General features: G+C 38.7%; 1 protein-coding gene across 4 annotated transcripts in view; it reads left to right on the top strand.

Moving 5' to 3' along the window:
* Positions 1-13,765, top strand: part of LOC139952114 (uncharacterized) — a 215,447-nt gene that overhangs the window by 127,341 nt on the left and 74,341 nt on the right. The window contains exon 1 of one of the 4 annotated variants that reach the window (XM_071951370.1): positions 1,890-2,071. The exons of the other annotated variants lie outside the window; for them this stretch is intronic. Within the exon in view, the coding sequence (XP_071807471.1) occupies positions 2,030-2,071 (42 nt within the window). The 5' untranslated portion in view covers positions 1,890-2,029. Of the gene's footprint in view, positions 1-1,889; positions 2,072-13,765 lie in introns of those variants that run through there. 4 annotated transcript variants of the gene reach the window in all.

Here is a 13,765-nt window from a genome sequence, read left to right as displayed (position 1 = left end):
CGTTGGAGACTTCCCATTATTCGTTGTTTCAACTTTGAATGTGAACAAATGTCAAAGAGTAACTGGCAGGGAGAATTTGAGCCGCTTGTTAGTTTTGTTTGTAGTCCATAACACAGTTGAAATAACCACTTGGATACTACTAAATTGCTCCATTTAAATTTTATATGGGATTTGAGATTGTGTCATAAAGAAGAAGTTGATTTGAATTTTTGGGGACTCCCTTGTCAAAACAGGGACAGTTTATATGATTTCATTTAATGACTTTCATTCCATTCATTTGCTCTTTCGGATGTTTATGAATAATTGTTTTTATATAAGAAGTAAGCACTCCAATCATCAGCCCTGTGTATCATTTTTATTATTGTCAGAAGTTATGAAACCAAAGTCTAGCACTTTTAATATATAGCTTTCATTCAACTTGATGATAATATCAGTCATTTCGTCTACGTTTGTCCAAAGAACACAGGCTCGTCTCTTTAATTACAGCAGCACCTCAGTCCTAGTTTGTTGTCAGTTGGGTCTGTTTGATCTCTCATCTAACTTTTCTCATTTGGCATGCAATTCCATATTAGCATTGGGCCCATTAGTCTTTCACTGCATCAATATTGTCAGCCATTTCCTACTGTAGCCACTTGTCATTTGTCTTCCTTTCCCCCCTCCTTTATTGTGCACCGTTTCCTAGTGAGTTTGGATAGCCGCCTGGTTTTAATAGCTGCTGCAATCCTGCCTGCTTAGGGCAGAATTAAAATCATCCTTGTGTCTTGATACTGGTGTTCTTTTCAATGAACTACAATGTACATGTGTACTGTACTGCAAACACACGCACACACCAGCGCAGTGTGCTGTAGAGAGCTGATGAGCATCATCGCTCTCTCAGTATAGCCAATAGTATCGTGAGGAAGCTACCATTATTATTCCTGTCACTTCACGGGGTAGTTCTAAACGGACTTTCTTGGAGGGTGAACTATTGCCACTACTAAAACATGACAATGTTTTCATGTGCTGTGTTTTAATACATTCTGAAGATGACATGGCCTGGGACCAAGACTGTGGATTATTAAATATGCATCCAGCAGGGGCACATTCTCTAAACATAAGACGCAAATACTTAAATTAATACGCTATTATTCTGATGCCTTGCAACCACTGCCAGTGGTGAGGAGTATATAGCAGCTGCCTTGTGTGCGTGTACAATGGATCAGGCCTCCTCTCTTAATGCTTCAATGTGCTTGTGAGAAAAGACCCGAGTTGTAATTGCTGACAATAGTTTGTGCAGACCAATAGAGGCATGGAGACAGCACAGATGATGAGATAGAACGATAGTCAACAGACTTTGGAGCCAACCAGAGGACAGCGGAGTTAAGACGATGACAGGAAGGAGAAGTTGATGTTAGGACGCATTCAGTCCTCCGTGCATGGATAGACGCGCTGTTTCTCTCTGTGTCAACATAACAAAAAACTGCTCCTGAGTTTTTGTTTGAAGCTCGCAAGTTGGATTTGATCATTAAACGTGCACCGTCATCAAGGATGTGGTTCTCTGTGGATGTTGCCCCTCATCTTTGAGTGGAGATTTTGATGTTAAACAAAAAAGTGTAAACTTTTTTTTACTGCTATTTTTTTCATGGAGCTAGGGAGTCGACACTGACAACAAAAAAGAGTTTGGTTTATCTCCCTGTCTATCACTGCTTGTCACCTTGGGTGCGCCTGGGGGATTGCCAATTTGTCTATTACACCCCTGAATACAAGGGGTCAATGCCTGCAAGTGGATCACAAAATCTACACGCTGCTCACCAGGATGTACTATTCTTCACAACTGAATAAAACAACTTTGTCAATAACTTGAAGTTGTTTCTTTCGAAGAGAGAGAGAGCGTGACCAGAATTGGAAGCTGTGGCTGGGAGACATAATACCAAAGAAGAAAAGAAAATTGTGGCAGATTTCAGCTTGAGGACCTTCATGTAGTAGGGTTGGCTGCCCACGCTGATAGTTTGGTTCCTATCTAAAGCTTGGATCTAGAATTTCAGCAGGTATGGATCTGTATCTACGCAGCCTCCCTGACCATCATCCACTGGTAAGTGTCATCAATGTGGGCTGAGGAAGAAGATTGGGGGGGGGGGGCTGTTTACCTTTTACACTTCAGTCTGGCAGGTGTCTGTATTATGATTTATTAGAAATATGATGCATTTACAGATAATTCATTTCATTTCCAGTAGGAAATGACTAGGTTTGATTGGATGTGTGTTGAATAGCCTTTTTAATGGGATACTTGTGAGTATATAAACAGGAGAAAGGTGCGAAATGTGTTGGTTCTGAAAAAATGTTTTGGCTCAATGACCCTGAAAATTCTTCATGTGGTTAAATCATCAAATACATTCAAAAACAACCAAAATGAGATCCGGAATAACAAAGTTATTTTTCAAATGAAGTTGTTGATTCTATGATTTATTGGATATAACTCAAGTCACTGGAGTCCCAGTTTGTGGTTATTAATCCCAATAATGTAATCAAGGAAGATGACAAAGCATTGTTGTCATTGCTTCTGTTGTCCTGTTTGAAATGTCATGTCAATTGATCATATTCTGCCCCCATATAATTGTGTTATTTTAGTCTAATGAGCCTCTACTTGAGTCACCCACTGCATTAAAAAGCTATGCACAGTACTGAACAAAATAAAATAGGGCATATAAATTATGTAAGACCATCTGTTCAATTTGGTTGAGCTACAAAAAGATGATTTTTTTCCGTTATCAGAATTTAGACCTAGAAACAGTTGGGTATGGCTTTACTTCTTAAATAATTGCTGATTGTACTTAAAGTCTTAATGGCTTAACAACCCAACTGTGAGGTAATTTAAAACATCTCTAGAATGAGGAAGATGGTTCCTGTAGCCCCCCCCCCCACCCACACCCCCACTTTACCGGACCCAGCCCTATACATAAGATGAAAAGCAAAAGTAATTGTTAGAACTTGATTGAATTTAAGAAAGACACCGGCTAAAGAATCTGTGGTAACTGCTTTGTTTCCATTCCTGAAACTCGGATGGTGGTCCATTTACTTTAAGTGTAACATATATTACCCCCTGCCGTTCATTAATCCACAACTTATTGCTCTAATGCATTGTGTCAAGCTGCAGTTAGTAGACTTTGAAGTATGCTGAATGGCCCATTTAGCTCAAATTTACTGGCAAAATTTGTTGGAGTGAGTGAAATGCCTAACAAAACAACTGTAGTCCCAGGTCTCTCCACTCTGCAAGTCCAGTGTAGGAGGACCTGAGTATTTGCATGGTAAGACAATGGTGTCTCTCACGCACTGATGGACTAGAGACTCATCTCACTTCAGGATTGTCTGAGTGTTCCCCATTGATATTGATACCAGTACAAGCTCAGATGTATAGCCCGACTTTTCACCGAGCATAAAAGGCGGGATTAAACATAAAAAAAGCCTCTGTCCAGTCAGTGACAACAAGGTTAGCCAAGGATTTCGGTCCTACATACCAGGGATTAATATTCACTCTGAATGGGGTTAATCGTCAGAAACAGTCACAACAGAAAAAGAAACGATCTATCTTGGGAATCTAGCGGTACTGACCACCCATAACTGCCCCGTGTAAGAATTAAAGGAGATATTTCTCAGGTTTTGTTTTGATGAGGAAAAGAGAGGGAGTGGGGTTAACTTAAAAGCTTCAAATACTCTGCCAATTTAATGCTTCAGTACAAATTGTCACAATTTGGCTGCTGCAAATCAATCATACCGAACAATAGCTTGTATGAGGTATCTTTAGTCGGCAAATGGCCTGTACAATTTATTGAGTTTTATGGATAACAGAGCCTGGACTCTGTACTTGAACAAACCGGGAAAAGCTTGTGTACCATTACATGTTTGATGCAGCCTGTGCGCAAACACAATGGGTTAATTTTTAAAACTACCTACATAAAACTTTCAAATTTTGATACAGTGGGGGAACAAAAAATCAATGGGCGATGTATTTTGAGGTCACTGGTGTACACTACATGGCCTTGGGTTGACTGAGGTTGTTGAAATGGATCTTCCGTATTGATATCACTGGATGGTTGAAAGAGCTGTTAGAGAGTGTCGGCAGCCCTCAAAGAGGAAACGGAGGTTATCAAAAGGGCATAATATTGGGTGGAATTGAGTCCCATCTGTTAAAGTGTCCACAAGCATTGCTTTCCACATCTATCCTAGTTCACTGTCCTCAATGCAAACTTGCTTTCAATACTTGCCGTTCTAAATTGCTGCATTGTGCAACTCGAAACTGATATTATTGATGATAGCGATTGATATTATGTTTGGGGCCGCGGTTGTTGCTCGGCGGCCGGCCGCTGTTGCGGGCGGTGTTGTTGTCTGTGTGTAACCGCTGGACCCGATCATCGATGAGGTAATCGTGTCACCTTGGGTCGTGCGTTCCCCCTACACATCCTTCAAGATGCATTTGTCTCTTTGCTCACTAGCCCTGAATTGCATTATGTAGGCATGCCTTAACAGAGCTCTCTCTCTGAGTCTCTGAGACTCTCTCTGTGTATATATCTCTTGCACCGCTCTTAAAACCCTGTCACAGAATTTGTTCACAGATCGGTCTGTGGCGGTGGGCTTCTTTCAAATCCGGCGTCCACACTGTGTAGATTCAATTGAATTTGTGCTGCTAGTATTGATCCCATAAGGTCACACAGGCACACACTGGACCAGGGAATATTGAGTGCTGCTGTTCCCTGTGATGAAATGAAAATGAAAATAAAAAACTGAGTCATCAAAATTTGACAAAATGGAACATGATTATTTTTTTTCCCACCGACATTCTTCTTCGTATTTCTGGGGTGGTTGACCCAATTGTCTGCATTTTCATCTTGTTTTCAATTTTGTTTATCAATTGACACAGTTTCCATGCTATAAAACAAAATTTTGAAGCATTTTGTTTAGGTGCCCCAGAAAACCTTCTGTAAAAAGCATCTTCTTAAAATAGTAAGCAACAATAATGTTATTTCATTTAGCGGCATTCCTTGAGTGTAGATATGACAGCTGGGAGTGATATAAAGTGATGCATAGTAATCAATATTGCCATACGATACATAATTTCACTTAGAGATGTATCAAGGTTGCCTCATCATATGAAAGACGAAGATGACCGCCCTTAGAAGCGACGTTGCTTCGTTTTTATGTCATCCGAGCCGGGTGTCTTGAATTACATCTTGAAAACCCTGTTACCAGACTATAAAGTCGCTCAATCTCTGCCCAGTTATCTACTGTTGCTTAGCAGAGTCTGGAAGGGTTAGGTAGTGTGCTGAAGGCTCGGGGCATGTCTTGGAATTTAGGGCAAGAAGGAGGACAAAATACTGGGAATGGATTTCACCAATTGTAGATGTTGGTTGTGCATGATGAAACATGTGTTTGAAAATAAATGTTTAGTCAACTTTTGTTTGTTTGTGTTTTCCTTTCTTTCTTTATATATCTTTTGTTTGTCAATGTAGCACCATGATCGATACTCCAATACCAGGTTTTATTTATACAAATGTGGAAATCAACAACAAAACTTTCATATACTTTTTTTAAAAGGGAAGGTACATCTGGTAATTACTCAAAACAAATATTAACTTAAAAACGGACTTGATAACGAGCATTGGAGAGCTGTCTCCCAACTCCGATGACGAATTGATCTGAAATTTTCACAGGTTTGTTATTTGAAGCATATGTTGAGATACACCACGTGAGAAAACTGATCTTTGAAAATTACCAATAGTGTACCTTCCCTTTAAAGGGACATAGTACCTTGGATCGGGCACCCTTGGCTGTAAAAAGCATTTGTTATGCTATCAATATGGTCGGACACATGTTTTTAAAGTAGAATACAAAAATCCATGCAAATATAAATCAACAAATATTTTTCAAATTAAAAAGAATTTGTTTGATGCATTTCGCATCATCATATTTTGGATGTTGGTGAATGTTTTTTTTTTACATTATTAAATTAAATCATGGTTACTTTAAAAGCATAAATTAAATGATGTTTGTTATGAATGTTAGTGGACTTTGTAATGTTCTAACATTGATTGTAGTTGGTTGTTACTGTAATGGTTTTGGCTGGGGACTTTCATGTAAATCATAAAATTTCCAAGAAACATGACTAATCAGCAACCTGTTAAATCTTTAACAGGTGCTTTGTATAAATGAGTGAATGAATGAATGAACGTGTTTTGCAAAAAGAAAAAAAAAGAAGTTCAGACTATTGTAAAGTGTACAAATCCACAAGTGGGCCTTAAAATATAAACAAAAGAGCTTAAATTTGTTTTCACCTCCCCCCATTCCTGATGATCATGTTTCAAGTAAAATTATGTTCAATGACATTAGCACAGATTGCTTTGAAATGTGTTCAAAGCCCCTGTGATAAAAAGTGATGAAGACTAGCCAAAATGTTGAATCAAATCAAATTTTTAAAATGTTCTTGTTCAATAACTTGTTCATATTTAAAGCGTAGTGTGGCTCATCTGTAAAGCGAACGTGGCGCGGTAGATACGTTTTTCCACAGTATTTTAAGCCGCAGAGTTGTCTGGGAATTGAATTCCCAATAAAAGAGAAGATTTTCAAATGATGATTCAGTGCCTAGGTTGCTCAGTGACTTGGCGATAATGCGCCACTGTCTACTCAAAAGTGTCGCAATTGGCTTGGGTTTCATTGTGCCCTCTCTGGTTTCAACGGAGGGTGACTCTAAACGTAACTGGGCAGTCCGCTCGCCTACGGGCTGTTTGCATTAGCAAAATTGGTATTGAACCATGAAGTGTGAAGCACGCATGGAAAGGGGATATTCCGGCCTCCCCGAACTTGAACCGTATCGATGAAGAGGGACCATTAGGGCAACGTTAACCTACTCTAGTGTTGGGTGGTGTCTTTGCTCAGCGTTCTGAGACAGGATTACAGATGTTCCTTTGGCACTGGATGAGCCTGACTTCCGGGGATTATCTTTCTTGTGGTGGTGTTGAGGCGAGACAAGGGTAGTGTTGGAGGATCTCCTCGAGTCGGTCGGGCGGGAGGTGATAGCCATGCATAGAATGCCGCCCCTTGGTTTAATTTTGAGTTTTCGATTGTCGGTTTACTTTGCAGGGGATTTGTCTGTCTGAATCGGGAGAATGCTTGTTTTCTCGATGTGGCAGATTCTCAAACTAACAATACGAGATAAGGTTACACTTTGCCATTTGTGACATTGAAATGAATAAACTACAAATCACAATAACGTCTGTATAGATAACTTACATGGTAAACAATAAAATCGACTGTTTTCAAACAACAACAACATGTTCTTGGAAGGAATTCTTTGTTGTTCGTTTCTGTTTGAATTCACCCGTACTCTTTCACTTTCATGTAAAAAAAGCCTCACAAATATAATGGGACAAGGCAAATTTTAAAATCAATTCCCATTGTAAATATTTCCTTTATAAAAAGGATGACAGATTGAGAAATTAAATGATATAATAATTAATAACCATGGAATAGTCTTGATAGCAAAGGGACGATATATTTATCAATGAAAAGTGGCCCCAACAAAATATGTTATGAATCATTGATGAATAAAGATAAAAAACAAAACAACATACAGTTTTGTTCAATTAATTTCAAAATCAGAGAAAGTAACTGATCAGCAAACTGTGATTCCTAAACATTTTAACAAATTAAAGTAGAATCCATTTTATTGTATTGCACCATTTGTGCGAGTGTCAAAAGGCTTCACAACACAGACCAGCATTACAATACATTGAATCTTTAAGATCCAACAAATTATTCCTTTGATCGGTGGCTTGAGATTTCTGTTTTTAAGTGGTCGGTTGGCAACTCAGCCACTTTGAAGTACTTGAATGTACTAATAAAATACTTACATGAGCCATGAACACTTGATTGATATAATAAAAGGCCTTCACACTCTGGTCTCTAATTACACACCGATGTATAGGGGAGACCTTTGCAATATGCATGTGTGACCTGTTGTGGGGGCTGCAACACGAACACACACAATCACCCTACACACACAAGCAAGTCAACTTGTTATGTAACACCAGGGTATCTGTATAATTAAAGAGTAATTATTGAAAGATGATGATAATAAAGAGCGAAATCAATATCGGATTATCTCTTGCCAAAACATTCTTGAAGTGAAGGGAGCCATCTGGCCAGGGCTGGTTTTTAATTGGTCGGATCACCAGGGGAGTAGAGTGAGTTGTGAGAACCCCTCAATCCGCCCAGTTCGCACCCCTCTAATCTCGTTATAGTCGCTCTAGTTAAGCCTCAGATAAAAGAAACGATCAGACAGCACTTAAAGGGTGAATGAAGTCAATGCCTGGGCAATTATTTGCAAAGGTTTCATAGTGGTGTATGTGCCCCACTGAAATTAATTATTCAACAATTGAAGTTGGCCATTATGAGACCACATTAAGCTTAATTGAGTTCAATGTTTAATTGAAAGTCTTTCAGGATGCCTTCCAAATCTTTTCTTCAAATGCTTCAACCATCTTTGTATCGTTCCCTGTAGTCAACAGCCTTATAAATAACTGGTTCTCATTACACTAGAGCGGGACCAGACTGTTTTCTGTAGGTCTTGGTTTGGTTTCATTAGTGTCAATGACATGTGAAGGTCTTTAGCCATTATTGGTTTTTATAATCAAGCGAAGAAACAAAAGACAAAGCTTAAAAGCAATGAACTGACAGCTGAAATATCCACATTTTTTTAAGTGAATTTGCTGCATGATAATGTGTGACAAAATGAACTATGAATGTTAAAAACTTGGATTCTCATCTCATCCTTAACACAACCATGATCCATTTTGGTTTTCACCTTTTGGTTCTCCACCATGCAAAGTTTCAAATCCTACTGGTTTTCACCTTGTTCTCTGAAACTAATTAGTGATGGAATTATGGATTAACTTAAAAGCAGTTTAACAATAGTATTGCATACTGGCTGTATATAACTCAATAGACGAGAACAACCTATTCTTTTCTGTCAGCAGTGTTTCCAGGTAACATGATATTGCCTGCGTAAATTGGATAACAATATCCACACGTGCAATAGCAAAATTAAATCACTTCAGTAACCAGTTATTTGAGTAATATCAGTTTTCCTTTTAAAAGGTTTCAGAAAAAAAAATTCTTTGTAACATTTTTCTCTTGAATCGATGCTGAGAAGTGGTCATGAATATTTCAGGTCTGTGGTTTCATTGCAAACTTGATACTCTGAATAGCAAAACGTGTGTGTCCAACAACATGGGGGATTGGGGGTTAACTTTCATCATCACACCAGAGTCAAAGCAAACAGTCCCATTGTGGCAAGGTCTTGTACTATCTTTCACAGCTTGCAGTTAAGTTTCCTCTGAGGCTGAATGCTCCTGCCAACAGTCTATCATGGGGTGAGGAGGAATGAATGGCGTTGACCAGTCTCTGGATTTACAACACCTTTGTGTATAATGATTGTTGACAGGGGCTCCTGATGTGAGAGCTGAGGGTGGAGGGCTAATAATTCCACTGTTGTCTTGTGGTTATTTCTTAGTCCAATTTTTGCCACTGATCAAACACAATGACCTTTGTTATGTGAAGTGTGTGGGCCAGAAAGCCTTTGATTGACAGGCGTGAAATTCATTGATTAGGTTTCCAGGATGATGATGAAGGGACCCCCATACATCAAGCCCTGAATTCAGAAGTCTACTCATAGCAGTGACTTTCTCTTGAGTCTAGTTCCTGTTAAGCTCATGTGCATGGTGTGTGTGTGTGATTCTGTGTGGATTACTCATTGAGTACTTGACCATGAGTGAATTGACATGTCTTCATCAGCAGACGCTAAACCATGAGTCTACTACCACCTCTGATGGATACTATTGATGTTACCATGGATCCCTAGCTTACGCATCATTGGCAAGCCTTTTGTCTCTCTCTCTCTGGTTAACTAAATTCACTGAAACAGCTCTGTGTAGTCTGTGTGTCTATTGTGCATCTGTTGACAGTTTTGGAGCTCTGCATTTATGCCACGCTCCCATTTGGTGCCTATGAAACTTGAAGTAATGCGCAGAAAGCTGTTCTTCCATCATCTGGTCTACTAAACTGACATGGACAAGGATTTAACAACTGAAAGCAGGGAATTGCCGAATTGACCTGAATTTGGAAGTTTGTGAAGCATTGACAACTGATTCTTGTTGACAAACAACCCGATGGCATTTGGTTAACCAAGCATTTTTACACAGAGGGAGTCAATAACCTTATTTCTGATTTAGATGGAATTTGTTGTTGGGATCTGCATTTCACCATGTTATCCAATAACGCAAGGAGTTCAGTTTCAATGGACAGAGATTCTCAAAGGAGAATGCACATAACGCCCAAGTCAAAGAGATTGATTCAGGTAAAGTATATAGGAGAAAAGGACCCTAAAGTAAGTTGACAAAAAAACGTAACTTGAAAACTGAGGGTCAATAGTCAATTGCTTTTAGGTCAACACATAGCTATTATATACTACTATCCCTGCAAGGATTTGCTTTGAACCTTTACATGTAGTTATGAGTTAAATGTTAAATTCTAGGATTTGGAATAGGACCAATCAATATTCACTCCAAGTGGTTTGGCTGGCTAGTTCATGTTGAAAAGCTCAGTTCCATATTATTTTGTATGAAATGTGGACTAGAAGATGGTGGACCCTGTGAAATGTCAAACTTACATGGTACCGCTGGCCAGTCACGAGAGAAACTAAGGGCAACCCGTGTTGGGGTTAAGGATTTCAGAACTGACCTCACCAGTCGAGTGTTGTTGTTTTTTCTGTAGGGGGTTTGTTTTCCTTTGATGGCTTTGTTATTTGTTTGGGATCGGATGGAGCAACATCTAAACAGATACTTGGGGGTGTTTTAAGCACTGAAACTATTTTGATCTGCCCCTGCATCAATGGAACTTTGCCCTTCAATGGTTCATTAAGATGCTGCAGTGTTATTCTTGTACTTGGGTTATGCCTCCTTAATATTCAAGAAACAGGCTGATCATTGTGTCTGCCAAAAACTAGTCTAAAGACATGTGCCTTAAAGTTGTATCATTTATGCAGTGTGAATCATTGTTAAACAGTCCCATAGCAGCCCCTTTCCTCACAGGTTGGCTTTTTAAGCAGCAGCTTTTCTAAAGCTTCATGCATCTTCATTCATCCCCTGTAATTCCTGATAATGCACCCATTATGTAGACATGCACTTGTGATTATCATGTGGATGTGTGCTCTGGAGATTACTCTTGTAAAACACATATCAGGTCAATAACCCATAGCTTTATTTTACTCTCTGACTCTGTGGTTCGTTTCTTGGGCTGTGTACCAGCATGATGTAGTAAAAACCTGCAGGGACTCTCTATGGCACACGCCCCAACTGTTTTATTTTATAAACTTCCGATTGATATTAACAAATAATATCAATATTGATTGTCCAGACAGCAAAACGTGTTATTGAATTTAAAAAAAAGTGTGAACAAATTTAAAGCTGTACCATCATAAATTTTGAGATAAAATGCATGGTGACAAAGTCTGAGCCAATTAATTTCTATAAAGATCGCAGTTAAACAATTTTTTTTATATTGTTTCCTCAATTGGATTAAAGTGACTTAACTGAAGCCAGCTGGGTCAATATGATATGAGAAGGTGTATTGTGTCACCTTTTTATGGTCAAACATTTTAAAATTGCTGCGTTGCACCTGAACATGTTCATGTCAGCATGTAAATGTTGTGACAGCTTGTTCATCTGTACCCAAATGTTGTCCAGGGTGAGCAACAAAGAACACGCTGAACGTTGCCCGGGGAACTGGCTGCAAAATAAAATGGTACAAATGGCAGCTTATAGGGTATGAATTGCTGCCCTCGGTTGACCGTAATTAATACCGCTGTATCGCCTCTGGTAAAATGGCCGTCTACTTCCAAGTTGATTATAAGGACTGCATTATTTGTGCGTCTCTTTTTCAGGGCTTTTAATTTCTTAAGACCTATTGCTGGGTTATACTTAACAATTATTTTAACACAATATCCTTGGTGGGTCACTAGGAAAGGATCCCGGACTGGAAGAATGTTTTTGTGTTGACGGAATGGAATTCTGATGAGACTAATGTTACAAGGAGGAGCAGCAGGTCGTTGTTAACTTTAAAAAAGGGTTGATTTGGAGGTTGGATACACACGCAGTCCACACATAATGAGACCCACACTGTACCAATGAAATGCCTTGCTTTGCATGTATAATTATCAGGAGTGAATTAAGACGGCTTAACATTCTTAAAACATAAACTCTGTTACAGTGCATTGACACTTTTTTGTTTCCCCAGTGGGACTTGCACTTTTGTAATTAAATGTTGAAGTTCGTGGGCAATAAAACAAATTAAACGTGTATCAAAATCATGTGACACATTATCAAATTTGGCAACTTGTAAATCTTGCTGTCAGTTTATTGACATGATTGACTATTTGTTGAAATTCATGTGGCATATCACACAATGTGTGTACCACAACACTGCGGCTTACAATTAATACTCCCAAGGGGAACGAAAGAGACATTCCATTAAACCAAAATGTTAAAGAGTTGCTGTCAGACTGTTTTCTCAATACTATTTTTCTTCTTCTTCAACCCTGTTCATACTTCCTGCGAATGCGAAGTGAATTTTGACGTCACTTGGCTGTTTTTGCAGCGAATGTTTCACAGGAGTTTAGCACATTTCAACTGCTGTGAATTATTCATTGTGAATTGGTGACGTTGAAATTTGTTTCGCATTCGCATGAAGTATGAACCAGGCTTTATTGTGCAGAAAGGTTTCCTTGCCATCTTTAGACCAGGTACTTTGCTGTGAGGGCAATATAGTTTTAAAAAGGGCACCTCTAGAAGAAGTTTAAATTTGATTTGGAACATTTTAAGATAATGAACATGGAGGCACCTCTGTGAATTATCAAGGGCAAACTAAAGAGAAGACATTTAAAAAAAAACAAAAAAAAAAAAAAAAAAAACAATGTTGTTACCTTTCTTAAGCATGACAACGCAAGAACTGTGCCCCTAAACTTAGCTCAACTCGACACCACCCATTGGATCAGTCATTGAAAATAATCACTGGTTCACTTCTGTTTGTTTCCTGGTTACAGCAGATTACCATCGTAAATACTTCCTCTGCTAACAATCTCTCCTCAATACCAATTGTGGACATGCATCCTTGAATCTGAGGCTAGCACCTTTGACCTTATACTTGACCCCCACACGTTTGCCCTTTTAGATGTGGCGGGCTTGGGAGTCTTTTCAGATGTAACTGTTTATCCACATGACAAGTGGCTCACTTTACTACAAACACTTCAGTGTTTAAGAGGCCGGGGTTTACACCCTGGGACCATGGAGGAAGAAAATCCTCCATGCTGGGACTAAACAAATCTCCTGAAAGATTGTCAAGTCAACCCTCCAAATAAAAGAGCACTTTAAAAATAAAAAAAGGTTCTGCTAATTGAGAGTGTGTTTTGAAGTCTCAATTCTTATTGAGACATTTTAAGTGTTTTAATTTTAATTTTATTTGTTTGTTTATTTTTTAACCTGAAGACAATCAGGTTATTAAAACACTGTTCTAAAACCACTGACTAAATAATATTTTAATAAAGTTCTTCATAGCGCATTTTACCAAAAACATATCAAAAACACATTCAGAACCATCTCATTTTATTAGCCCAATTAATTTTCATGGACTTGACTGCAAACTTTAGCTAGAACTATTCTTTGTTTTTCAAAGCCTAAATTCA

This window comes from Asterias amurensis, chromosome 1, assembly GCF_032118995.1.
Source record: "Asterias amurensis chromosome 1, ASM3211899v1".
In the NCBI taxonomy this organism is placed as follows: domain Eukaryota; kingdom Metazoa; phylum Echinodermata; class Asteroidea; order Forcipulatida; family Asteriidae; genus Asterias; species Asterias amurensis.
This window is presented reverse-complemented; position numbering and strand designations above follow the sequence as displayed.